This window comes from Bubalus kerabau, chromosome 19, assembly GCF_029407905.1.
Source record: "Bubalus kerabau isolate K-KA32 ecotype Philippines breed swamp buffalo chromosome 19, PCC_UOA_SB_1v2, whole genome shotgun sequence".
NCBI classification, from domain to species: domain Eukaryota; kingdom Metazoa; phylum Chordata; class Mammalia; order Artiodactyla; family Bovidae; genus Bubalus; species Bubalus kerabau.
The window spans coordinates 24,709,582-24,736,306 of NC_073642.1; the positions used below are offsets into that span (position 1 = coordinate 24,709,582).

General features: G+C 41.8%; 2 protein-coding genes across 6 annotated transcripts in view; one reads left to right on the forward strand and one right to left on the reverse strand.

The window, feature by feature from the left end:
- Positions 1–11,434, reverse strand: part of EFL1 (elongation factor like GTPase 1) — a 112,025-nt gene extending 100,591 nt beyond the window's left edge. For 2 of the 4 annotated variants that reach the window (XM_055555935.1, XM_055555938.1), the window contains exons 1-5: positions 11,316–11,434; positions 10,382–10,491; positions 8,523–8,590; positions 6,857–6,941; positions 1,782–1,915 (exon numbers count right to left, since the gene is read on the reverse strand). In XM_055555935.1, coding sequence (XP_055411910.1) covers positions 1,782–1,915; positions 6,857–6,941; positions 8,523–8,590; positions 10,382–10,472 — 378 coding nt within the window. In that variant the 5' untranslated portion in view covers positions 10,473–10,491; positions 11,316–11,434. Of the gene's footprint in view, positions 1–1,781; positions 1,916–6,856; positions 6,942–8,522; positions 8,591–10,381; positions 10,492–10,618; positions 11,102–11,258 lie in introns of those variants that run through there. The other 2 variants (XM_055555936.1, XM_055555937.1) reach the window with 2 other exon arrangements.
- SAXO2 (stabilizer of axonemal microtubules 2) overlaps positions 11,423–26,725 on the forward strand; it is a 58,237-nt gene continuing 42,934 nt past the window's right edge. The window contains exons 1-4 of one of the 2 annotated variants that reach the window (XM_055555939.1): positions 11,424–11,562; positions 12,901–13,036; positions 14,032–14,211; positions 20,349–20,551. In XM_055555939.1, coding sequence (XP_055411914.1) covers positions 12,975–13,036; positions 14,032–14,211; positions 20,349–20,551 — 445 coding nt within the window. In that variant the 5' untranslated portion in view covers positions 11,424–11,562; positions 12,901–12,974. Of the gene's footprint in view, positions 11,563–12,900; positions 13,037–14,031; positions 14,212–20,348; positions 20,552–26,725 lie in introns of both variants that reach the window. The other variant, XM_055555940.1, reaches the window with a different exon arrangement.

The following is a 26,725-nucleotide window of genomic DNA, read 5'->3' on the forward strand; positions in this document are numbered from 1 at the left end:
ATCCTGATTAGTAAGTAGCTTATTTTCGTGCTCCTCTATCACATACAACTCAGACCATGCCAGTCAGACACAGTCAAAAATATATAAGACAGAAGCAAAGAACTGCAGGCAGGAAACTGTTCTTGCCTTTACGGAACTGACAATTTATTTAAGAAGGATAAATAAAAATTGTGTACAAGATAGTAAGAGTTTTGTGAAATTAAACACATACGAAAATACACACAGTTTGTTGAATAATCATTAAAAAAAAAACCACTCATGCTATAACACACAGGTGGAAAAACAGAGTATGTCCCCAGACGCTCCCTGTGTACACTTTCCTGATCAGAAACCACTTCTTAGCATTAACCACTATTCAGCTGCTTTGAGGTCACGTCTGTTAATTTAACTTAACTTGTCAGGACACTCAGCACACTACATAGACTAAGGTTTTGCTTCTCTAGATGCAGGGCCTGTGCGCTTACAGGAAATCAGAGAAGTTACAGAACACGTACATCTTGCTGGAATGATCAGATTTTCTCCATTTCTATGAGAAAACCTCATTTCATTGTGCTCTGCTTTACTGTGTATCATAGATGCTGCTTTTTTTTCTTTTAACAAACTGAAGGTTTGTGCAACTCTGCATCAAGCAAGTCTACTGGCGTTCCAATAGCATTTGTTCACTTCTTGTTGTTCTGTGATTTCCGTAATTCTCACGGTACTTTACATTTTTAATAATTAATATAGTTGTTGTGATCTGCCATCAGTGATCTTTGATGTTACTATTACAACTCAATGAAGGGTCAGAAATGGTTAAGTATTTTTTAGCAATAGAGTATTGTTTTAATCAAGATAGGTACCTTTTTTTGGACATGACGCTATTGCATACTTAAGAGACTTCAGTACAGTATAGACATAACCTGAATATTCACTGGGGAACCAAAAAAAGTCACGTGACCTGCTTTACTGCAATATTCACTTTACTGCAGTGGCTCAGGACCAAACCTGAAATATCTCCGAGGTACGCCTGTAACGTAAGCTTTCTGCTCTTCTTTTTAAAAATCATTAAAACAAACGATGGTACAAGAAGCAGGACACAAAGGTGACAACATTTTTAAAGAAAAAACGTAAGGTTTCACAGAAAAATTATTTTAAAAACTGAGATTAGAAAGCCACTCTGAGTTTCATGCTGACCAGAGCTGTATGTTCCCTCTGGCCTTAGGGAGAACTATTTGAACTTTGGTGGGAAAGGTAAGAAAGTGCAGATTAAGAATCTGGAAGAGGAAGAGAGAGGAGGAAGGGAGAGAGGGAGAGAGGGGGAGGGGGGGGGAGAGAGAGAGAGAGAGAGAGAGAGAGAGAGAGAGAGTGTGTGTGTGTGTGTGTGTGTGTGTGTGTGCGCGCGCGCGTGCGCCTGCAGAGTGAGAAACCAACAGAAAAGACTCACCCACGTAGGGGAGAAGCAGCTCAGAATTTCACTGTCAACAACCCCTCACGGCTGAGAGACTCTTTCACTGGAGGAAAGCCCCCAGAGCCCCCTGCATGCGTCTCTCATGTCCACTGAGTCCCTCTCCCAGAGAATACCACAGGCATGTCAAAGGACCTTAAGTCATTCTCTCTAATATCCCTTCAGAACCCGGGTGACTTAACTCCACCACAGGCTGGAACACTATGGAATGTGAAATGGAAACTAGCTTTCTGGTGTCACAGAGAGTCTCAAGTGCCACAGCGTCATTGATGGCCAGGGCCTCCTCTCCCCCTGCCTTCTCTAACTAGTTAAACATTTCCAGGCGACCATCCACTACCTGCGGGCAGACCCCTTCCACAGCGTCCACCACGATGATGCACCCGTCACAGATGCGAACAGCCGTGGACACTTCTGAGGAGAAATCCACGTGGCCTGGAGAGTCTATTAGGTTAATCAGGTACTCCTCATCGCCTGAAATGAGATTTGAAAACACATATTGAGCAGCGCAGGTATGCAACCCTCCTCCTCAGGCAATTGAGAGCAGGAGAGCTTCTAAGAAATGACTGAAGAAATGCTCTGTCACATAAAACAAAAGCTGTGAGGTTCTCTAAACCATTCATCATTTTCATAGCCCAACCCTTCACTTCATTTTAGCTTTCATGCTAAAGCTCCCAAAAGGGAAGAGATTTACCCAAGGTCACAAAAGCAGTCACAAGTCAGAAACATACCCAGGTCTATCTACCAGCTTAGTCACTTCCTGTAAAGGTCACAGGTGCCTCTAGACTTTGCAACTGGGGAAACAACACTTGTCTGTTCATCTGGCTCAGAATCAGAATAAGAAACCCTGGAGTGAGAAAAGACTGATGTTCACTGCCTGGAACCCATGTAAATGTCCTAAGCCTCTGCAATCTACTTGGAAATTCTCTATGTTCATATGACCCTAGACAGAAAGTCAGAGATCAAGGACCAACTATGTTTCACCCAATTTCACACTGCTAACATGTGCCATTATCGTAAAGCACAGGGCCTGCTGACAGAGCCACTGAAGGAGTAAGAGCGGTACACTTTTGTCTAAGTCTTACACACAAATACACACAATTGAAGATGAGAGGCTTGAGCATGCTGAAAAGCTGACAGCACCAGGACACAGGAGGTAAGCCCAGAGCGCAAGCCTTTCACAGTGACAGCAGGCAAGCAAGATGCCAGCCGTATTACACTTTGAGGGGTAGTGGCAAATAGCTGAGAATTTTCCTTTTCTCTGTAAAACAGAATGGACAAACGTCTGCTGAGATTATGGGAGAGGGACTGAGAGGTGGACTCGAAGAGACAAGAGGGTTTAAGAGAGCTCCAGTGGGAGAGAATGAGCAAGGTCTGACAGAGGACACACGGAAGTCTGCCAGCGGCCCAACGACCAGCCGAGAGCCCAGCTCAAGGGTACAAGGAAAATATGTAGAGTCAGCTCTACCAAGGGTTAGAGTTTCACTGGGAGGACAGGAGGCCAAGACAGCAGATACACTGAGGGCCTCAGCGAGACTGTCAGAAAAAGACAAGTCTGGACAGGAGGAGGCAGAGATGAAATGAAGGATGCCGATGGGGCGCAGGAGACTGAAGGGCTTCCTGAAGTCAAGCGGGTCCCTTGCTACACCGGTGAGAGAGCTGGAAAAGTAAAGACTGTGCAGAAGGGAGCATTTAAATGGGAAATATCAGAGGACCAGTAAGGAGTGATATTAAAATGCAGAAAGCAGCCATGCTAGGGGTGGGTGAAGCAGAGGCGTACACATCACTGCTGTCGAGAAGCCAAGCTCAAGCTGTTGGAAGAGGTCATTTTTCAGACACAGGAAAAGCTACCTTGGTGGATATGGGTAAAAAGGAAAATGATGAACCAGGTGCCAAAGTCACTAATGAATGGCGACCAGGGACTGTAACCAGAAGCTGAGGTGGTGAGAAGGGGTGGAGAATAACTGGCTAGATGGTAAGAGTCTCAAAGGAGATGGAGCTTTAAAGCAATGGTGGAAGAACTGAACTCTGAACCAGAACCAGGGAACAAGGAGAAGGGTGATCTCATGTTCTCACCCAGGACAGAGTATGACAGAATAAACAGCACTCACTCAAAAGAAGGACAAGAGAGCTGTGACTAGAAAACAGCCAGGCAGGGGGAGGAGGGAAAACTGACAAAAGACACTGAGGATGGAGGGACACAGGTTTACCTTGGAAAGTTTTCAGAGAAAGGTGTGGGCGGGAAAGGAATAGTGAGGGGTTGAGAGCAGGCGTGAGAAACATGGGGACAAGATGACTGAGAGGCCAGACCACGTGACCTCCATTTGGGGCAGTGACCAAAGACAACAGAGATGGGGGTAATGCCACAAAAGACGCCCTTAAGGAGCCAGAGCAACCCCTGGTGGACAGCAGAGAATTTCACTGAAGGGGGAATCAGTGGTGGCCTGGACTGAATGACTTTTGAGAGACTCCTGGTCCAAATAAACAGGCTGGAAATATATTAATGATTCCTTGGTTCTCAGGACTCCTGAAGTAGGAAATGGCTACCCACTCCATTATTCTTTCCTGGAAAATCCCATGGACAGAGGAGCCTGGAGGGTTATAGTCCATGGGGTCAGAGAGAGTCAGACACGACTGAGCACACATTCATTATGCAGGACTACTGCCACATGCTAACTACTCTGTCTCTGGGAAGGTCTCTTAATCTCTCTGAACTCTGTTTTGCACACATGTAAAATGAGGAGAATCTCCATTTCCCAGGATCGCCATAAGGGTTAAACAAAATCACGCAGATGAGACATGCAGCTCAGAATCAAACCACGGTGCACACATCTTCTTAGATCTTACATCATCTGAATGCTTCACAAGGTAAAGCGTTCATTATCTTTGGAGGAAAAAAATCTGACCTTTAGTCAAACTAGGCACAATGGAAACCCATCCTCCAAGCCTGGTCCCAAAGGAAAAGGACAGTGATCAGAAACACGAGTGAATGTTGACGTGTCTGGAAGCGACAAGTAGCTACTGATACGTGCTGGCCTCATGTGCATCTGGATGGAAAGAGTCAGTGTCCCCAGGGCCCAGTCTTAGAGATTAAGACCAGAGGGTCACAGAGCTGAAACCCTCTACTAGCCCATAAGCACAGACCCCTACCGAGGTGTTCGCCTGGTGGCTCAGATGGTAAAGAATCTGCCTATAGTGTGGGAGACCCAGCTTTGATCCCCAGGTCGGGAAGATCCCCTAGAGGAAGAAATGGCAACCCACTCCAGTATTCTTGCCTGCAGAATTCCCATGAACAGAGGGGGCTGGCAAGCTACAGTCCATGGGGTCACAAGGAGTCAGACACGACTTAGTGACTAACACTTTCACTTCCTGGAGGTGCTTACAGGGGGGTGAACTTACAAGTGGATCTGTCTGCAGACGCCTCCACATCCTTGGTCTCCACATTTGGAGCACTTATAAGCTACAGTATGGCTGCCTCTTGGGTAAATACTGAGTGTCCCCCTGAACCAGGCTGTCAGCTAGCACATATGCCTGAAGTACAGTGAAAAGCCCACTACAATTTGCTCTATACTGTACTTTACCATTTCTTAATAATTGCCAGTTTTTTTTTAAACTGGATGAGTTTACCAAAAATCTTGATGCCTTTTCTTGAAAAAACAAACAAACAAAACAAAACAGAAAAACACAGGGCATCTGTCAGTTGGAGGTAAAAAGCACCAGCCCCCACCCAGGTGGAGGGGGTGCTTCATGGGTGGACCGAGTCTATTCTCTGGCTCACAGCAGTCCCACCTGACTGCCTCATTCATGTAGAGGTGCTGACAGCAGCACCACACCAAGGACTAATGACACAGTACTTAATAATCAAATGAGACTGCTGTTGCAATAAGTAGTTAACTCTTTGCGGGGGTGGGGGGTTTAAGTTAGATACCTACCTCACAGCTTGCAAGCACACACATACACATGCACACTGATGACAGGATTAAATGCAAGAACATAAAATAACTGGGGGTAAAACTAGGGCAATTATTATTTCAATCTTATGTTTTACTGTAAATTTTCTACAACACATATAAAACTTGTAAATTTTAAAAAAATTTTTTTAAAGATAAATCAGAATGAAAACTTCATTTTAGAAGTTCTGTGATAGCAATTATTTGTTCACAGGTATAAAGAATGGCTACAGAGTAGAAACGACAATAGGCCTTTTGAGACTATTTAAAGAACAGTCCATGAACCTCTAAACTCTTCAAGTTCATAAAAATAAGGAGAGATAGGAAAAAAACTGACCACTGAGCCATTTGCTGAATCACAGAATTAGGACATACTCTTTAAAATGTGAGAGGTAGTTTTTTAAAAATTAAGGCATTACTTTAAATACATTGAGAATTCATGTACCTAAGAGCTTCAAAACTGGTTTAGTTCAAAACCGTTTTAAAGACTGACCTCAAAGAGAAGAGCCACACCCCACACAGCACAGCCCTTGGTGTTAGTGTCAGGGACATGACACTGTGTCCATTAGGGAAATGAAATACATCTTTACTACTGTCTTCTACTGATCAAAACTCACATGTTGTGTAAAATTTCCGAACGGTACAAAATAAATATCTTGAAAACTGTGAGTTTTCACATAATCCAGTCCCTGATAATTATGGTTAAGGTTTTGGTATACAGCCTTCCAGGCACCTTCATCTACATACTTAATATATCCTTATCATCAAAACACATTTGTGTCTTATAAGTATTTATTCTGCAACTTGCTTTTGGTCTCCAACTTAATCTTTTCTATATAATCACACAGTTGTTGGAACAGCTGCAGAGCACTTCACAGCATGGATGTATCATTCTACTTAACTATTTTCCAAAGACAGACACTAAGGCATTCTTTTCATTGATACAGACATTAGGGTGAATATCAATGAACATACATCTCACATGCTCGTATGACTATGTCTGTCCGACAAATCCCTAAAAGTATTACTGTCAGAGTGTCATTCTGATCAGTGGATAAAAGCTACAGTGACCATGGCAATGCAGAGCCAAGTAAATAAGACTCTAGATCTAACAGGCAGGCCAGAGGACAGAACGAGGACCCAGCGAGGAAACAGGATGATAAGATTGAGCCAGCAAGGTCCTATGACTCCAGACCTTCCCAGAGAAGATAACTCCACAAGCACCTGGGTGGACGGGGGCAGGTGTGAACTGCCAGTGCTTCTGCCCTCAAGCCAGTCGGAGGTCCCCATCTGTACCCAAGTCTGGACAGCCTGACTCTGATCTGAAAATTGATCATCTGGAAAGGCCAGAATGAAGTTTGTGGAAGGTAAAGCAAAACAACCTGAGGGGTGAAACTGATTTGGAAAGAGAAAGGAAGACACAAAAGATACAAAACCACTGTCCTGTAAATGCAGACCGACTTACCTTCCGCATAATGCAGTGAGATGGCACTGGACTTCATAGTGATCCCTCGGACCTGTTCATCTTCTCTGCTGTCCATGTACCTCAACTGTAAAAACGCAACCTTAACGTTAAAACGGACTGATGTGGACTTTTGTTTTAAATATTTAAATTTTTAGGCTTATTACTGCTGTGAAGTTGTTCATTAGGTCCCACTATTATTACCCTTTAAATCTCTGCAGCACTTTTCTTGCCTGCTGCTGCTAAGTCGCTTCAGTCGCGTCCGACTCTGTGCGACCCCATAGACGGCAGCCCACCAGGCTCCCCCGTCCCTGGGATTCTCCAGGCAAGAGCACTGGAGTGGGGTGCTATTGCCTTCTTTTCTTGCCTAGTATCATGTATTTCTTTCTCCTTTCCTTTTTCCTTGATCAGTTTTTAGATATTTATCAGTTGTAATGCAAGATAATCACACAATGTCTACATTGCTAGTAGTTCTTTTTAAATTAATAGACTTTCTTTTTAGAGCAATTTTAAGTTTCTAGAATAACTGGAAAGTAAAGAGGTTCCTAAGTACGTCTACACACAGTTCCCTCCCTGTTATTTATGTCTTACATTGTGTGCAGTGTGGTACTTGTTACCATCAATGAACCAATATCAGTACGTTACTATCAATTAAGGTCTATAGTTTACATTAGGATTCACTCTTTAAATGTATAATGACATGTCCATCATTACTGTATCATATTTGTTAGTTGTATGAATCTTTTGAAGAACAAATTTGGCTTTGATCTTTTCTACTTCATTAATTTATGCTTTATTATTTCATCTACTTACAGTAGAGTTATTGTACTTGTTCTAACTTCTCAAATAGGAAAAATAAAAGCACTTTATTACTTTATTCCACCCAGTTTTTTAAGCCTCCTCTAGACAATGTCTTGGGCCAATTTCCTGGGGACCTGATCTGCCTCAAAGGCCCCATTCTTCCTTTAGTATCTCAGGTCTACTTTTCAAATTCAATTTTGCTTCTCCATCTCCTCTTCTCTGTATTACCAATCACTGGATAAATCCTGCTGACTATATCTTAAATTCACTGAAGGAAGGGATATCTATTTTTCTACTACAAATAAATCATTCCAAGTCCTTTCAAGTCACAGCTAGAAACAAAGATCTCTTTTATTTCCTAAAACATGATTTTCCTCACGACCCTCATACTTCAGAAGCCTTCTTTTGGTACTCAGGTTAGTACTAGTACTTAGGTACTTCAAGATCGTCATAATCTGATACATTTTTTTGTACCAGCACATTTTCCTTTCTCAGTAATTGCTAGGCAAATGTTCCACTCAAAACCCACAAATTAGCCTTTATCCATTTTATCCACATTATTTCCTGCTGTGAAGCATGTATTCCACCTGTGAAATCTTCCACAATCATGCCAGGTGATCATCTGACTTACTGCAAAAACTCATTCTTACACTTATAAAATATTAATATAAACTAAAATAAAAGCAACACAGAAATAATTTTTTCTCAACAATCTATTTTATCTTGCTAAATGGACTGCCAGTCTCTTAGATGCATGAACTATGCTCTATACTTTTGAGGTCTTTATGAACACAACAAATGCTTCATCGCATTGTAGATTTGCTAATACTTACTGAAATGTACGTATATATCAAATATAATAACATACCTTGCCTGCCAGGCGGCTGGAGATGATTCCATTGCTAGATATAAGACAGTCAGCCAGAGTAGTTTTTCCTGTTAAAGTAACAATATTAATTTAAATAGACTTTTCTTAAAGGGGAAGGCAGGTAGAGTGCATCTACATATTTAACGTTTAACCATAAGAATTGCTTTACAAAGTATTTCCTATTTACCTACAGTAAGTTAAAGAAAACACAATGAGCATTTTAACTAGACTTTTGAACAGTGCACTGTCTGGAAGGGCAAAGATTCTAGCACTCCACAGTGCTATAAACTGTATCTCCAACTTTAAAAGCTGTCCAATAACTTTTTTTTTAATTGAGGCATACTTTACACAGGGGCTTCCCTGGTGGTTCAGTGGTAAAGACTCTGCCTGCCAATGCAAGAGATGTGAGTTCAATCCCTGGGGGGTGGGGAAGATCCTCTGGAGAAGGAAATGGCAATCCACTTCAGTATTACTGCCTGGAGAATCCCAAGAACAGAGGAGCCTGGCGGGCTATAGTCCAGGGGTTGCAAAGTCAGATACGACTGAGCAACTAAACAACAACCCTTGTCCTAGTGCCTCGCTGGCAGGAAGGGGTCTTCAAGACACAGCATAGCCTATCTCTTCACTTTTATCTCCTCCTCCCTCACTTTCAGGATGGTATATAGGTTCGTCTAGTCAAGGCTATGGTTTTTCCTGTGGTCATGTATGGATGTGAGAGTTGGACTGTGAAGAAAGCTGAGTGCCGAAGAATTGATGCTTTTGAACTGTGGTGTTGGAGAAGACTCTTGAGAGTCCCTTGGACTGCAAGGAGATCCAACTAGTCCATTCTGAAGGAGATCAGCCCTGGGATTTCTTTGGAAGGAATGATGCTAAAGCTGAAACTCCAGTATTTTGGCCACCTCATGTGAAGAGCTGACTCGTTGGAAAAGAGTCTGATGCTGGGAGGGATTGGGGGCAGGAGGAGAAGGGGATGACCGAGGATGAGATGGCTGGATGGCATCACTGACTCGATGGATGTGAGTCTCAGTGAACTCCGGGAGTTGGTGATGGACAGGGAGGCCTGGCGTGCTGCGATTCATGGGGTTGCAGAGTTGGACACGACTGAGCGACTGATCTGATCTGATATAGGTTTTATTTCACACTCCCACCTCTTATCACTTTGCTGTGACTGGGTGAACAAAAAGTAGTTTGAAATCAAGAGCAGGCTTAGCAGGAGGCGATGCTGTGGCATGAAAGCAATGTCTGTCGGGAGCTAAGCACCATGGATCAGCCCACCTTGCCCTCTTGTGTCCCAGCCTCTGGTCACATACATTTCTTTCTCCCCTTCTGATACTATTCCCACTTGAAATGAGTGTCCCCATCTGCCATCTTGAATCACCCTTCAGGGTTCATCTCTAATACTAATTATGCTATAAAGCCTTTTCTTAACGCATTCCTAGCTTCCTGACTCTCCAGCTCTCTCAATCCTTATCATCTACTTTTTGCATGTCTCACCTTGTGTTGCTCAACCCCCAAATCACCTCTACAGCTGAGAGGGTGCCCTGTTCATAAATTTCTACCATCTGACATAGAGGGCAAAGAACCCTGAACTCAGAACACAGGTTCTGAGAATATTATGTTAAGACTACAGACTTGTTATATTAGAAAGCCATTTCAAAAATACTTGATAGTTTAACAAAAACTCAACTTCTCATTTAAAAACCAACTATCTAGAAGAACACCAATCCCTAGTTGGCTGTGTTCTACCACATCAAACTCGTAAAAGAAATAAGACTTTCAACTTAGCATCACTCCAATGACACGTGTGGAGACACACCCCCTTAATTACTGAAAACAAGCTCTTTAGAAAGGGCTCTTACCATGGTCTACGTGAGCCAAAACGCAGATATTCCGAATGTTAGCAGTGTTCTTCTGGAGTTGAATCATCTTATCCAAACTATTGAGCACCATGGTCACTTATTTTCTGTGACTAAAAATTAAAGACGTATTACAAATGATTAAGATCGGGACAACAAAAAAGGGCTTTTAATACTGGGAACTGACAAGATTTCTCAAGTTCCTTCAAGTAAAAACCCTTATTAAAGGCAGATACACACCCAGACCTAAGTCCAATTTGAGCACTTCAGCAACTACTGTACTACGACTGTGGATTTTACTCATCGTTCCGGATCTGCGATGAATCAGAGCTCCTTAGGGCTGGGTGCCCAGTGACACCAGGAACTCTGCCCTGGACTCTGTACTGGGGTGAATTTCTCCAGGTCAGTGATGACGTATCGCAAGGGTCTTAAGCAGGAAAGAAGATGCTGATTATCTTTCCTTCCGCTCCTCGATCTTTTTCCAAGTCCCTCCTCCTATCACTCCGCTTGCTTTCACTGGAGGGGAAACATTCAGCTTGATGACTGCTATGGAGCCCGAATAAAGTTTTGGGTCACGTGCTTATTTGCTGAGCAGGTGCAATGAATGTCTTTCATTCCTTCCCACATTGGGGAAAAGAAAAAATAAACCCTCATCTCCACCTTCCCTTCTTCATCACTCCCTTCTTCTTTGAGGACTCCGGGTCCACATTGAAAAGCAGTCGGGCGCGAGAGGACACTTAAGCTCGAACGGCAGCCGCTCCCAGCCCGGGTTCGCCCCCGGCCTCGCTCCGCCGCCGCGGCGCCCCGGGCTCCCCCACCACCTGGAGCTGCCAGAGGAGGCCAGAGGAGGAAGCCTAGCGCCCTGCGGGCCCGCACTCACCGGCTCCCGCCGCCCAACCAGTCCCCCTCGGACCCCGACGCAGACCACACCACGCACCTCGCAGGCACCCACAACTAGGTATCTCCCGAAGGCCTGCGCGCCGGGGGCGGGGCTAGCGACGCACGACCTTTGACCAGCGCGCGTCTGTGTCGCCGCCGGAAGCCGGCGCCGCGTCCGTCTCCTGGGCTCCCGCGGTTGCCTTGACTACGGAGGGCGCGGTGGAACAGCGGAAGCTGCGAGTTTGGAGGAGCTGAGGAGCCGGGAGCATGAGGACCTGGTGTCTGTGTCAGATTTGTACTTGCGGGTAAGGAACGGCCGGCGTGGCGGCGGCCGGGCTCGGAAGTGAGCTAGGGCCGCTGCGGGGACGAAGCCCTCAAGTGGCCGCCCCGCGGAAGTGCGGGTACCCGGGCGCAGCGACGTCCCCACTTATTCCCGGGTCCCCGAATGCTGGCCGCGCACCCCGCCAGCTATCTCGGGTTAAGCAGTTTTGCTTTGTGGGCTCCTGGCACTTGATAAAGAACCCGCCTGCCAACGCAGGAGACCCAGGAGACAAGGTTCCATCCCTAGTTTGTGAAGATCTCCTGGAGGAGGGCACAGCAACCTACTCCAGTATTCTTGCCTGGAGAATCCCATGGACACAGGAGCCTGGCGGGCTACAGTCCACAGGGTCGCAAACACGATTGAAACGACTTTGCACGCACGCACGCATTTGTGGGCTCCTATGCTGCTGCTAAGTCGCTTCAGTCTTGTCCGACTCTGTGCGATCCCATAGACGGCAGCACACTAGGCTCCTCTGTCCCTGGGATTCTCCAGGCAAGAATACCGGAGTGGGTTACCATTTCCTTCTCCAATGCATGAAAGTGAAAAGTGAAAGTGAAGTCGCTCAGTCGTCCCCGACTGTTAGCGACCCCATGGACTGGAGCCTACCAGGCTCCTCCGTCCATGGGATTTTCCAGGCAAGAGTACCGGAGTAAGGTGCCATTGCCTTCTCCATGGGCTCCTATCCAGGGGCGCAAACTCCAGTGCCATCCAGCGTGGGGATTTATATGCCTGTGCAGCAGCGGAGGTCAAGCTGGTAAGTGGGGGAGATCTGATTCAACTGGGAGAGTGTATGCCCCACACTATTTTAAAAATTAATGAAAGGAAACAGAAGAATAGAACGGAGTGCAAGTCGATGAGTTTTCGACCCATGTTACGCTTTCTTTTATCCCTTGCTTTTTTTCCCCACCCCTGCCTGACCGATATTGTCTTTCCCAAGCCCATCCAGCCTGCTCTCCTTTGTAATCTAATTTCCTGAAACCTAGAATTGGTCAGTGAGTCCTACCTGACAACCTCCCATCACCTAAGAAATAGTCTTCTCCTCCTCAACTTCCCTGTTGACCCAGGGATTAGATCACTGTTTGCTCAATGAATATTATGAATATGTCAGCCCCGTGGTATTGTAATCTCCTCCAAAGGAAAGACACTTAGAATGTTGATGAAAGCAGTTTTCCCCTTAGTTTCATGGTAAATGTTTATAATTAATAATCCAATGTGGATTAAAAGATAAATCAACATTTGAGGATTTGATTCATATTTGAAAACACTGAAGTGCATGAAAATTAATTATTATTTCTAATCTTTCATTTCTATCCAATCCAAGTTCCTTTCCCATCCAGCTGTCAGGAATTTTCAGTCTTCATGATGTTGGAGGCTCCCTTTTCTTCAGGCAGTTAAATGATCCAGAGAACTGAGGCATTGCCAAAGCAAGAGGAATCTTCTCTGAGCTTTAAACATTGGTAATGCTTCCCACTGACATGTCTTTTGCTGAAGTTCTAAGAATCCCCTCAGCAGTGGTGCCACCCCTGTTTTCAGTTGTATGTTTGAGGTATAAGAATCTTGGCAAAGCTGGGAGCCACTATTGAAAGGCTCACTTAACCAGTTCTTGAGATCTGGCCACCACCTGCAACTGTGATCAGATCAGATCAGATCAGATCAGTCGCTCAGTCGTGTCCAACTCTTTGCAACCCCATGAATTGCAGCACGCCAGGCCTCCCTGTCCATCACCAACTCCCGGAGTTCACTCACTCACGTCCATCGAGTCAGTGATGCCATCCAGCCATCTCATCCTCTGTCGTCCACTTCTCTTCCCACCCTCAATCCCTCCCAGCATCAGAGTCTTTTCCAATGAGTCCACTCTTCTCATGAGTTGGCCAAAGTACTGGAGTTTCAGTTTTAGCATCATTCCTTCCAAAGAAATCCCAGGGCTGATCTCCTTCAGAATGGACTAGTTGGATCTCCTTGCAGTCCAAGGGACTCTCAAGAGTCTTCTCCAACACCACAGTTCAAAAGCATCAATTCTTCGGCACTCAGCCTTCTTCACAGTCCAACTCTCACATCCATACATGACCACAGGAAAAACCATAGCCTTGACTAGACGAACCTTTGTTGGCAAAGTAATGTCTCTGCTTTTGAATATGCTACTGTGATAGAGTGGGGCAAAGATCCCTGCTCTTCTAAGAGAACAAACTCATTGATGGTTTAATACGCTGTCTCTGTCTATCAGGATCAAGATTGTTGGGCCCCTTTGGGAAGTTTTGACCTGGTCTGTTACTTTTTCATCTTGCTATTTTAATCTTTTTTTTTTTTCCATACTATGTAACTAAAAATTTCCAAATGTCTATTTCTTTCACTTTATCAGTCAAAACTGCCATCTATCATATTTACCTCTGCAGTGTGCACATACAATTGCTCATGTGAGTTAAACTGTTATGAGTTTTTTATGTTTGCATAGGCGACATCATTGCCCACATGGAACCACAAGGATTTATGAAAATTCTGGCGAGTCTTGTGCCACAACTGAATATTTGGAAAAATATCCTTCATACGGCAGTGTTCTTCCACCTCAGAGTCTGAAGCCCAAGGAAGAATTTCGAGCATATCGTGGCAAGATGGAAGGAATAACAACATTTAAGTAAATATCAAGAAACAATTTGCTTTACTTATTTTTTCACCACTCTCCTGGTTTTAATAAAGTTTTCTTTAAACTATTTAGTTGAACTCTTTAAACTATTTAGTTGATTTAAGTTGAACCAATCTAAAAAGCAAGAAACTGGTTGAGTCACAACTTGAGAAAAACAGAAAGATGACAACTAAGCTAGAATGACAAAAATGAGAATGTAGAAGGGAAACATAAAAGGTTCTGTTGATTTCTTTTTTAACCTCCTAAAATCTCTGTGTTTGTCTGCTTTCCAATGTGACCAGAATGCAATAACTTCCTAAGGTTTATGTTTGTATCTACTCCAGCTTTTGCATCTCTGATCTGTTTTCTAACTTTAGGTGACCAAGATGACCTCTTTCTTTTTTTAATTTTATTTTTCACTGAAGTATAGTTGATTTACAATGTTGTCCCAATCTCTGCTTTACAGCAAAGTGACTTGGTTATACACTTACAGACATTGCTTTTTTAACATTCTTTTCCATCACAGGATATTGAATATACTCCCTGTGCTATACAGTAGGACCTTGTTGTTTATCCATCCAATAGATTAATGTGATAGGTTACAACCTGCTAATCCGAAACTCCCAGTTTTTCCCTCCCCCACGCCCTTGGCAACCACCAGTCTGTACTCTGTCTGTGAGTCTGTTTTTGTTTTATAGATAGGTTCATTTTTGCCATATTTTAGATTCCACATACAAGTTATATGGTACTTGTCTTTTTCTTTCTGACTTACTTCACTTACTTATGATAATCTTTAGTTGCACTCATGTTGCTGCAAATGACATTATTTCATTCCTTTTGATGGCTGAGTAGCATTCCATTGTATACATGTACCACATCACCTTTATCCATTCATCTGTCACTGGACATTTGTTTCCATGTCTTGGCTATTGTGAATAGTGCTTCTGTGAACATAGGGATGGTGCATGTATCTTTTTGAATTAAAGTTTTGTTGGATATATGCCTGGGAGTGGGACTGCTGAATAATATTGTAGTTCTATTTTTAGTTTTTTGAGGAACCTCCACACTATTTTCCATAGTGGCTGTACCAACTTACATTCCTACTAACAGTAGAGGAGAGTTCCCTTTTCTCCACATCCTCTCCAGCATTTGTTATTTACAGACTTTTAAATGATGACCATTCTGACTAATGTGAAGTGGTACCTCATTGTAGTTTTGATTTGAGTTTCTCCAATAATTAGTGACGTTGAGCAAGATGACCTTTTTAAAATGCAGATCCAATCCTATCACCTCCCTGCTAAAACTGCTCTTGTATTTTCCCATTATATTTAATATATGATCAAATCCCTTCATTGCTTAGTCCCCACTTTCTTCTCTAATTTATTTTCACTGTAATGCCCTTTGCACTCTTCTGGTTATATCCCATAGGACATTTTTCATTTCTTGAATGTACTAAATTTCCCTTGTCACATAGCCTTCCAAGATACTATTTTACCTGCCTGAAATTCTTCCTGCATCTTATCCTAGTTTATGTTGGTTCAACATATGGATCTCAACTCAATCATTACTCTGAAAAGCTTTCTCTGACACCCAGTTTTTGGTGAGGTAAAAGTCCCCTATATAAGTTCTGAAAGTATCTGCCTGTTATTTATCATTAGATTAGTCTCAGTGAAAGCAGGAACTGTGTGTCTTCTTCTCTCAGCATTCTATTTCCAGAAACCTATTACATGCCTACTAGCTCATAGTAGGTGCTCAATATTTATTCAGTGTGTGAAAGACAGAAAAGTTCTTTTAAGCCTCAACTTTTCACTTGGCTCTGCACTTTTGATCTCTTTGTATCTCTGTCAATTCAGTTCTTTTCTTTATTCTGTTGATGTGCACACTATATTCAAGGCACAATCTAAGGCATTAAAAAATATCAATAAACATAGGTTCTTGCTTTCAAAGAACTCGTACATCAGATTTCTATAATTTAGGGTTTTTAAAATGCTCTCAAACAATGTTAACTTTTAGTATTATCCATTTTCATTTCAAAGAAAGATCATTTTACTTACATAGCAAAGGTGGAGACCTTCAAACTTTTAGTCCAATACTTATGCCTTTTAACATTTCAGGCAACTCTTGTGGTTCCCTCTGTAGGTGTGTGGCTCTTCCAGAAATGTGAAGATCTTCCATAGTCCTCAGACTTTTGTGTGATTTGGAATCATCAAGAAAGGTTATAGTTATAGGTTCCAGACCACCACCTAAAACAGTCAGTAGCTAATGGAGTGGATTCCAGGAATATGCATTTTTAACCAGCATCACTGGTGATTCTGTTGCTACAGTCTCAATGCAGTGGGCAGGTCCTGGACTATCCACTGGGTCTGATGTGGAATGGAAAGAAGGGCTTCCCCACCACTGTTTATAGTCTTGTGACTATAAACGGCCCCCAAACAAAAATCAGAGAAACAAGACAATCCCAGATCGTAGTCAGTGAGATGAAGGAACTAAGCAGCTGGCTGAGATAGAGCCAAGGGGAAAAGCTACTCCTTTTTTCTCCACCTCTACTCCTTTCTTCCTTGATGCCTTAGTGATTCATAATGGAGATTTGAAATAAAGTTAACAATATTCATATTTGTTGAATAAAGATTTTGCATGTAACCAACTCTAAAAAATGAAGAAAGTTTAACCTGCCACATGTTTCTTTTAAAAAGTCAATTGCTTTTCAATTCTGGGTTTTCTCCATTGCCTTGTTCAAGTAGCCTTAATAGTAAAAATAAAATAAAACTAAATACAGATTCAAATATACCAACAAAACGAAACCTTCCATTTCTTAAATCATCTTTCCACTTAGTAAAACACTAGATCTTTTCTTTGTATTTTGACGAGGGAATTAGCAGTATTGTGGCTCAGATGGTAAAGAATCTGCCTGCAGGAGACTCGGGTTCGATCCCTGGGTTGGGAAGATCCCCTGGAGAAGGAAATGGCAACCCAATCCAGTATTCTTGCCTGGGAAATCCCATGGACAGAGGAGCCTGACAGGCCGCAGTCCATGGGTCACATAAAAGTTGGGCACAACTTAGCAACTAAGAACAGAAGTATTTCCAAGGACCTCATTCAAGGGATTTGGAACTCTTGCTTGACTCCCTCATGTTGACAGTGTTGACTAGGCAGCAGATAGCAGCTGATTCATCTGCACACTTAAAAACTAATGTGTCATTCTGTTCTATACTTCTCTGTACTATAGGAAGAAACTGTACAGAGCAGATGTCTGGACTTGTTCGGGACTTTTGGTCCTTTGGAGGATTACAGTTGTAGCACCATCAGTGACTGCCAGAGGTGGCAGGAAGGCGGCCCTCAAAGTCTGAGTGCAGACATGTCCAGTGTTTTAGGGTATATCAGATGAGTAAGAGTGCATTTACCCTTCACTACGTCTCCACAGAAAGTTGCTTTGGGTTTGGAGGTACACTTTCTAACATATAACTAATCTAACTAGAGAAATTAAGACTTCTAAGCTTCCTCTGTCCTCTCCCTGATTCTTCCACTTCCTGATTGCATTTTAGCCTGTTCCTCTCTAGCTGGTATTTGGGAAGGGCGAAGAACAACTCAGATATCTTGAGAAGCAGAGGTATGTGATGTCTACTGTTGTTCATCTTCTAAATAGTATTTCTCAAGCCTTTGTTAAGTGTCAGGTGTTATGCCTGGTGCCTGGGATACGTGATGAGCAGAAACAGTCCTGATCTCCGTGCTTACAGACACTGCAGTCTAGTGGAGGTGGCAGTCAAAAACATCACTCAGAATGAGTATAAAAGTGCAACGGTGATCAAATCTAGGAAGGGTAGGCACCAGGTAACTTGAAAGCCAGAATAGGAGGCTTGACTGTATCAGGGAAATGAGAAGAATGATCTAAAATCTGAAGGCTGTGAAGCACTTAACTGGATTAAGAATGTAAGAAAGTGCCTTCCAGGCAGAGAGCAGCATGAAGCAGGACAGAGAAGGCCAGCAGGGGCAGAGGAAGCACAAGGTGAATTGGAGCTACTGGAAGGGGCCATGCTGTTTCTCCTATAGCCTTAGAGCAGTAAGAAGCCACTGAGGGTTTCTTTTGGAGGGCTGTGTGTGTATGTGTGTGTGTGTTGCAGGGGGTATGAAAAGATTGGAGAGAGAACTAGTGAGTGAGTTTAGGAAGCTACTGAACTGGTGTAGATGAGCTATTACAAAAGCTTAGAATATCAGGGTGGTAGATGAGACAGAAAAAATCAGTTAGATTTAAGAGAGATTTAGGAGAAAAAGCTGATAGGAGGTGGTGATAAACTAAATTTAAGAGGGAGGTGAGGCATGAAGGGGCTTCCCAGGTGGCACCAGTGATAAAGGAACCTGCCTGCCATTGCAGGAGACATACACGACAACGGATTCAGTCCCATGAGGCATGAAGGGTCAGTCTAGGTTCCTGACTGTGCAGCTGAAGAAGTGGTGGTGCCATTCACTAAGATAAGGATCAAGCAAAAGGAGACAGATTTGTTGGGGAGAAATATTTTGATTAGGGGTATAGTACATTTTGAGATGCCGTTGACTATCTGAGAGGCCTTGTAAAAACTGGTCTGGAGCTAAGAGAAGTGGTCTAAGCAGAGATGTAAGTTTGAGAGGCATTTCCATCTAGTTAGTGATGGCAGCTGTGGGGGTGGAGGAGCTATGCTCAGGAGGGAACATGCGACGAGCAGAGGAGAGTGTGCAGACCCAAGTGCTGAGGAGCTCTAGCACTTCATGCCTGAGTCTAGGAGGGTGAACCGACATAGGAGACTGGGAAGAAATAGTGAGGAAGATAGGGAGAAAGAGATTTCGAGAAATAGAAAGAATGGTCAATAATGAAAGTTACTACTGGAGAGCTCTGGTAAGATGAGGACTAAGACTGTCTGATGCATTTCACCATATGGAAGTCACTGTGGACCTTGAAACTGTACTAGAGAGGGCTGTGCTGAAAAACCAGGTTGAAGTGGGTCAAGGAGGTGGGTTGAAGTGGATTGACAGGGGTGAGTTAACAAGTCTAAGAAGTTACATTGTGAACAGAGAAGGGATTCAGTGAGTTTTGTTTTTAGGAGGTTATGACCGCATACAGAAAATACTGATTAGTAAAAAAATGGTTTGAATAAATCATAAAATAAGTGACCACAGCCAATAGAAAAGAAATGCCAATAGAAATGTCAATAGGAAGTCAATGCCAAAGAAAAGAAAGCAATTTGGAAGACTTTTAGTAATAGTAGTAGTAATCAAAATAATCATTCTTTATGTGTACAAAACAGTCATGTGTATGCTGTACATGCATGTATGTATCAGTCCTTAAAACAACCCTGTATGAGGCAGATGACATTATGGTTCTGTTTTATATATAAGGAAACTGGAACAGACAGGTGAAGTTATCCAATATAATACATGTAGCAAATGACAGAGCCAGGATTTGGGCCCAGTTGGTCTTAACATTCTAAGTCTGTGGTCTTCTCCAATTCAACAGACAGCCTCAGTGTCTGCAATAACATAATGTTTATCAAATGCCCAGGGTGGCCAGGGTACCCTAGGACCCCCATCCCTGGCAAGAGCTGCTGGGGGGTCAGAAGTTAAGTAAGACTTACATCCATGCTATGAATATGACTGATGTCTAAAGGCCAGAGTCAGATGTACTTGACTCCTTTAACTGATTATTTAATGATGAGTGGGAAGACAGCATGACTCAACAAAAAGACAGCACACCCAAACAGTTCATTAGAGTCTTTAATAGGATGAATAAGGGTTTTGACAAAGTGGACCCAGGGGATATAGTTAAATTTTTTTCAGATTCATTTAAACCTTTAACCTGTGATTTCCTTCCAGATACGGCCAAAAATTCAATTCTTGGAAGATTTTATTTTATTTCTGTAAGATCCAGTTAACCAATGATCCATTGTAAAGATGTTTGGAAAACTGGAAATTTTTTTTTAATATTTATTTTTCTTAAGATATTTAGTCACTGGGCAGGACATCAAGGAATTCAATAATCTCTTTCAAGGAGTCTACCAACCATCACCATTTTAATATCTTCTAGACTTTTCTAGTGAAAGTATTGAAAACTTTAATACTAAATTGAAAGAGTTAAAAACAAAAGAACCTGTGAGGCTATGTTTCAAACTTATATATTTCAGGTCAGATTATCGTCCTTATGAAATAGACAAACAGCCTCGCCATGCACCAGAAGAATATAAACCAAAACAGGGGGTGATTGATCTTGGCACCACCTACAAACGGGATTTTAATTCTTACAAAGTGCAGCCTGTGGTGATAATTCGGCCTCTGGAGAGACAACAAGTTAAAAAAGGAAAGCTGGACACTGTCCCAACCTATAAAGGTAACTTGCCATTTCCAAAATTAAAACGCCAAAAACCAAAAACTTAACCTTCAGCTTTGACATCCAACATCAAATCGCAATTCTGGCAGATTGCCAAACTTAAATCTCTAAGGCTTAGGAGAAAACTTCTTTCTCTTTTGTCAAAATAATATTGTATAGAGAGGAAAAAACACCATTTGCTTGGTTGAGAATTAAGAGACCTGGGTTCCTGTCTAAATTCAGCCATTTAGTTTCCTTTATCTCAAACCATGAAAACAAAGGATACTACTGAACAAGCACTATGTCCTATTTGTCACATTATGCCATTTTGAGTTGGCACTTCTCCTTTCCTCCCAGTATGGAACTACGGAGCATACTGCAGCCTTTGAGAAAGTCAGATAAATAGCAACCCTCTTCACCATTCAAGTTCTGAACCAACCAAAAGAGTTAGCAGGGAGAGAACCAAAATATTGCCTTTTATACTGATAAAGGCTGGGATAGAGGATGACACTTACCTCTGTTAGCAGATGGTCCCTGATACTGAACTTCAGAATAAAACAGGCATGTTCACCCAGTGAGACAATGTTGGATCCCCACAGGCCACCTGCTCCTCTAGGTCTTCCAGCATGGAATACCTTCTGCCTGCTGGCAACCAACTGCAGGGAGAAAGGGGCTGGAAGATGTGTGACCAGTTTCTTTCCAAAAATCAATCTGGTCTTAGAACACTGTTGCTTTGAGCAGTTCTTTATTTTCCAAAAATAGGCTATCTGGTTAGTTCATACTATTTCTATATTTTTTGTTAATAATGTAATTGCATATTTAGGCTTACAGTCTTTTCACTCATATGTGATATAACTGAATGGCTATGTCCTAATAAACCTTTTTATAAAAGTGATGCCATCCACAATAACAGTAATGATTTATATTTTAAATAGATAATAACTGAATACACACTTATTCTTTAAACACCATTCTTAGCAGTTTAATGGATATGTAAAGTGTATGTTCCCTGGAAAAGGAAATGACAACCCACTCCAGTATTCTTGCCTGGGAAATCCCATGGACAGAGGAGCCTGGTGGGCTACAGTCCATGGGTCACAAAAGAGTCACTCTTTTTAAGACTGAATGACCAAACAACATTCCAAAGTATATAGAATTAGTATATTATGATCTATGTCAGCTCAGTAGGGACATCACAAACAATGTTCTTTGTTTTTTTTTTTTAAGCTGTGAGCATATAAGACACCATACAAAGAACAAATTTTTAAGACAACACATACAGTGAACATATCAGGGCTTCCCTGATAGCTCAGTTGGTAAAGAATCCGCCTGCAATGCAGGAGACCCCAGTTTGATTCCTGGGTCAGGAAGATCTGCTGGAGAAGGGATAGGCTACCCACTCTGGTATTCTTGGGTTTCCCTTGTCCTTCAGCTGGTAAAGAACCCACCTGCAATGTGGGAGACCTGTTTTGGAAAGATCCCCTGGAGAAGAGAAAGGCTACTCACTCCAGTATTCTGGCCTAGAGAATTCCATGGACTATAGGGTAGCAAAGAGTCGGACACGACTGAGCAACTTTCACAAAGATTTTCACATACAGTGAACAAATATATTTTCATAATCTAATACAGCATATAGTAATTGCTAAGATATATATGAATTGGTATGCATAGGAGATAATGTATTACGTAATAATTTGACATAAAACTGGTGAAATGTTTGTACTGGGTCTTTTAAACAACCATAGTAAGATTTTATTCTTTTTTTCTCCATAAAGTTCACTTAAAATTCAATAATATTGATAATCCTTGATGCCTTGACTATTTATATGTAACATATGCACACACACACATTCAAACATCCAATACTAGTTCTGGCGTCTCATTACCTGGGCTTCCTATAGATTCATGTACTTCTATTCCCATAATCCAATGTTGAGGATTCCTGGGTTCCTTCTGGCCTCCTCCCTCCTGATCTTTCCTAGTGAGGAAAAGTTATCCTTGCATTTCCGGGTTGAGAGCATGAGACAAGAAAACCTATGGGCCAAGGGGACATGTTACCATCCTGTGTGATGACCGCACTACAGGCTCTGTAGAGCCTCCATAAGGACACATCTGTAGCTGAAGAGGAATCACAATGGGAAGAGCCTCTCACTATAACCTAACAGTTAGAGAATAGAGGGCAGATGGAAATGGGATATGATTAAAAACAAAAACTACAAGATGGTGAGAAGGGCGTCATCTAGATTCTGGAGATGTGGCTCTATGGAACTGGTGACTCTTAGACAGAAATCTATCTGCCCCCAGCAGCCTTGGTTTAGAAACTTATTCAGACTAAAGTGTACATAAAGAAAATAGGTCAGTATTTGATTTGATAAATACTTTTTAGGGATTACTCTTCTGTGTGCCAGGCACTACAAGGAATAGAGATCTGAATGAAGCAGGGTTGTTGACATTTAGAAACTTTAGAGTTGAGGAAAAAAAGAGCAATATAGCATGAAAAATTAAATAGTCATACAAGAAGTAAATGAAATATCACAAGGAGGGGGAAATGATTCACTAGAAAATTTATGAAAAAATTAGTGCTTTAAAAATTTAGACTGAACAAGATATCACTGCAGGCTAGTCTGAGAATGCATCAGAGACTAGTAAGTATTGATGTATAGAAAGAGGAGGGACATCCTAAAAACTAGGGTGAGATGAGCAAAAAGTCATAAAGCCAGAAAAATAAAAGGGTATTCAGTGAACATGGTGTGGACCAGAGAATTTCAGGATCTGAGTGCTTGGTGTCTAATTCCAAAAACATAGGTTATGATTGTGATGTTTTGGTTGTCAGACTGAGGAGGTTAACATTTTTCTAGTAGCCACTAAAATTTTTTGAGTTCTGCTACCAGATAGGATATAGTAGATGGCAGAAAGCCATAACCTCCACTGAAACGGCTAAAAACATACATAAATTTTTTTAAATCTTTTTTTAAATAGAAGCAAAGAATTAAATTTACAGAGATGGAGTAGCCCTTCCTAGATGAGCTGAGGTGGCCAATTGTTCACTCCTCTGGAAGCATCTGTCAAGTCTAGGCGAGGCTGAAGATTGGGGTGGCATAAGCAGGGGACTCTTCTAGAAGGAAGGGAAATCAGTGGAGAACCTCACACATAGGCAGGTATGACAGATTAGAATCTATAAGTACCCCAGATGCGGGGCTGGTTTCCCTTGTAGGGTGTTTGCTAAGTGTTGAGGGGGCATGGTGGGCTAGAAGACTGGGCTGGAAAGAGCTCACAGAAATGTCCCACAGTCTCTCTTGGGAACAGGTGCTTGGAAGACAGAGCCCCACTAGAATGAAGGCAAAGCTACAAACACATCACAGGTCTTGTCCGAAGAAATTTGTAATTAGAGGAAGACTTTGTCTAATTAAAGATGTCACTGTATACCTGTGGCGGATTCATTTTGATATTTGGCAAAACTAATACAGTTATGTAAAGTTTAAAAAAAAAAAAAAAAAAAAAAAAGATGTCACTGAACACCAGTCTCGCTCAGTTCCTGATTGGATCAAGGTGGTCTGCCCCACATCCTATCTGCTCAACAGAGGGAAGAGCAAGCTGTCTTCTGTTGAAAGTAACACTGATTTTAGTTTCTATGATTTTCTTATGCATAACTTCCAGCAAATAATAAAACCTTATAAGACTTATGAAGAATCAGAAAGGGAAGAGATAATGGTCAAAGAATTTCCAAAATTGGTGAAGGAATTCAGGCCACAGATTCAAGCAGCTTATCAAACCGCAAAATAAACACAAAGCCATGTCTGGCAACTGTCATCAAACTTCTGAAAACCAAGTAAAGATAACTTCTTAGAAGTAGTAAGAGCAAAACTACACATTATCTACAAAAGAAAAGTTAGAAATATACTTAACGTCACCAGAAACTATAGAAGCCTGAAGACAATGAATGACATCTTTAATGTTAAAAGGAAAAAGAAATTGAGAATTTAAAACCCAGTGAACCCTAGAACTTTATATGTAGTGAAAATATCCTTCAAAATAATGTAAAATAAAGAGGTTTTTAGGGAAGAAAAAAAAAGGAGAACATCTGTTAGTAGCAGATACATACTACAAAAGTAATTAAAGGAAGTTCTTCAGGTTGAAGGAAAATGATTCGAGAGAAGCATGAAGAGCAGCAATCAATGAGTCTGTAAAGAGAAAAACAGTAGAGAAAATTGATGAAATGAAATGCTGATTCTGTTAAAAGATAACAAAGTTGAATAACCCTAACCACAATGACCAAGGAGAAAAATAAGAAGACACTAACTACAAATATCAAGAATGAAATAAGGATCTTGCTGTAAACCCTATAGAACCTTATTTTACAATATTTTTTCTTCTATTTCCTTATTCTTATTTTTGATGATTTCATCAGGTTGCTACTCATTGCATGATTGCCTCAGATGGAAAAACTTATAATTTAGATAGTAAAATAAACAGGATTTGAAAATGACTTGAAACAGAGAGAAAGGAGTGAGGGAGAGAAAATTAACTGGGTGAAATCTTTACATGAGATGCCAAATTCAAAATAGTGTTTTATTGTTGTGTTATTTAGGGAAAATGAGTCTGAGCAAGATGGTGAACTCAGTTGGGGCAAACTAAGTTTCAATTTACCTCTTGGACATTTGAATAGAGATTGTCTAGGAGGAAGATAGGTATGTTGGTTTGGATTTCAAGGGAAGTCTGGAGTAGAGATTCAAGTTTGGGAGTCATCAACTTACAGGTAGGATTAAAACTGTGAGACAAGTTTGATGATGTGTGGATTGAGAAAGAAAGGATGGAGCCCCCTGACTTTATGAAAACTGGTCCCACATTCTTGGTGCCATAAGACAACACAGAGAACAGAGCCCCAACTACCAAGAGAAAGAAACTGCATGTGCCGCTGAGGACTTTTGTCCTCAAAGAGGGACCCAGAACAGCTCACTGTGTAAGGATGGAGTTGGGGCTCTGCATCTGGATGTTCATGATGAGCAAACACATGCAAGCACCTCATGGGCTTAAAGCTGTTTAGAAGAAAGTGAACTCCCATCTAAACTGAATGGCCCTTATCTCACAAGTGCAGTACTGTAGTTGCCAAATGACCAGATGCATTGTTAAATGTAGGCGGCATTATGTTTGATTTTTTTCCATAAGTGTCATAAGATACTAAGAACCAATGACATTAATAAAGACCATGATGTTTTAAAGGTATTGCTAGAATGTTATTAATAAATATTATAGGAAAATAATAAATTTCCAGGCATATGAACATAGGGATATTTAAAAGAGGCAAACCAATTTTCTGCAGATCTCTGGAATTAATACATTGCTATCAAACCTCATCTCTCTGAATTTTTGCTTCCTTTTTGAAAACCAAACTTTTTTGGTAAGGGAGAATATTCTCTTCTGTTTAGTTTCTCTCATGAAATTAACATCTTTTTTGTAGACATTTTGGCAACAAAGGGTCTCCCTGTATGTTTATATTGAACCATAGACCTTCCATTAACATCCTCTGGTTTCCTTTTAGTTACTGAAAAATAGTGCTATAATTTTATACTTGTAACAAACAACAGAGATTCCTTCATGGTGACTCAAGAAAAAGAGAGTTTGTGGTAAAGCTTCATGTGACGTGGAATTGGAAAGCTATCGCGTGCAGAGGAAGCTTGGAGGAGAACTACCCCTTCCCCAGCCCACCACCGCCATGAGCTAGCTGGCTTTTCTCACAGCATCCTCACTCCCCTGGACACATCTTCTCTGATCGCCCTCAAGGTCTCACCTTCTCTGCCTATGTATCATGTCACTGTTTCCTTATGAGTCTGTTGCAAAGTCTTCAGCCCACCATAGCTCTCCAATTCTGCTCCATGGCACCTTTCACATTCTTCTCCCACATGTATCTGAATTTGTTTTCAAATGTAAGTTCACAAGACCAAGAATGTGCATGACCCAGATCATCTTTTCTTACCAGGTCTCTGCTATCCAAAAGATTGCCTGCTCTTAGGTTATTCATTCTCATTCAAATATCAGTAGCTTGAAGGTGGTGGGAATAATCATTATTTGGTAAAAAACGTGGCTATTTTGGCAGAAATGCCCATGACTGAGAAGTTTTTCTCTTCAAAAGAAGTATCCACAGAAGAAGCATTTGAACTTTTGCCTTTCCAATAAACACTGCATGGCCTTTAGCCT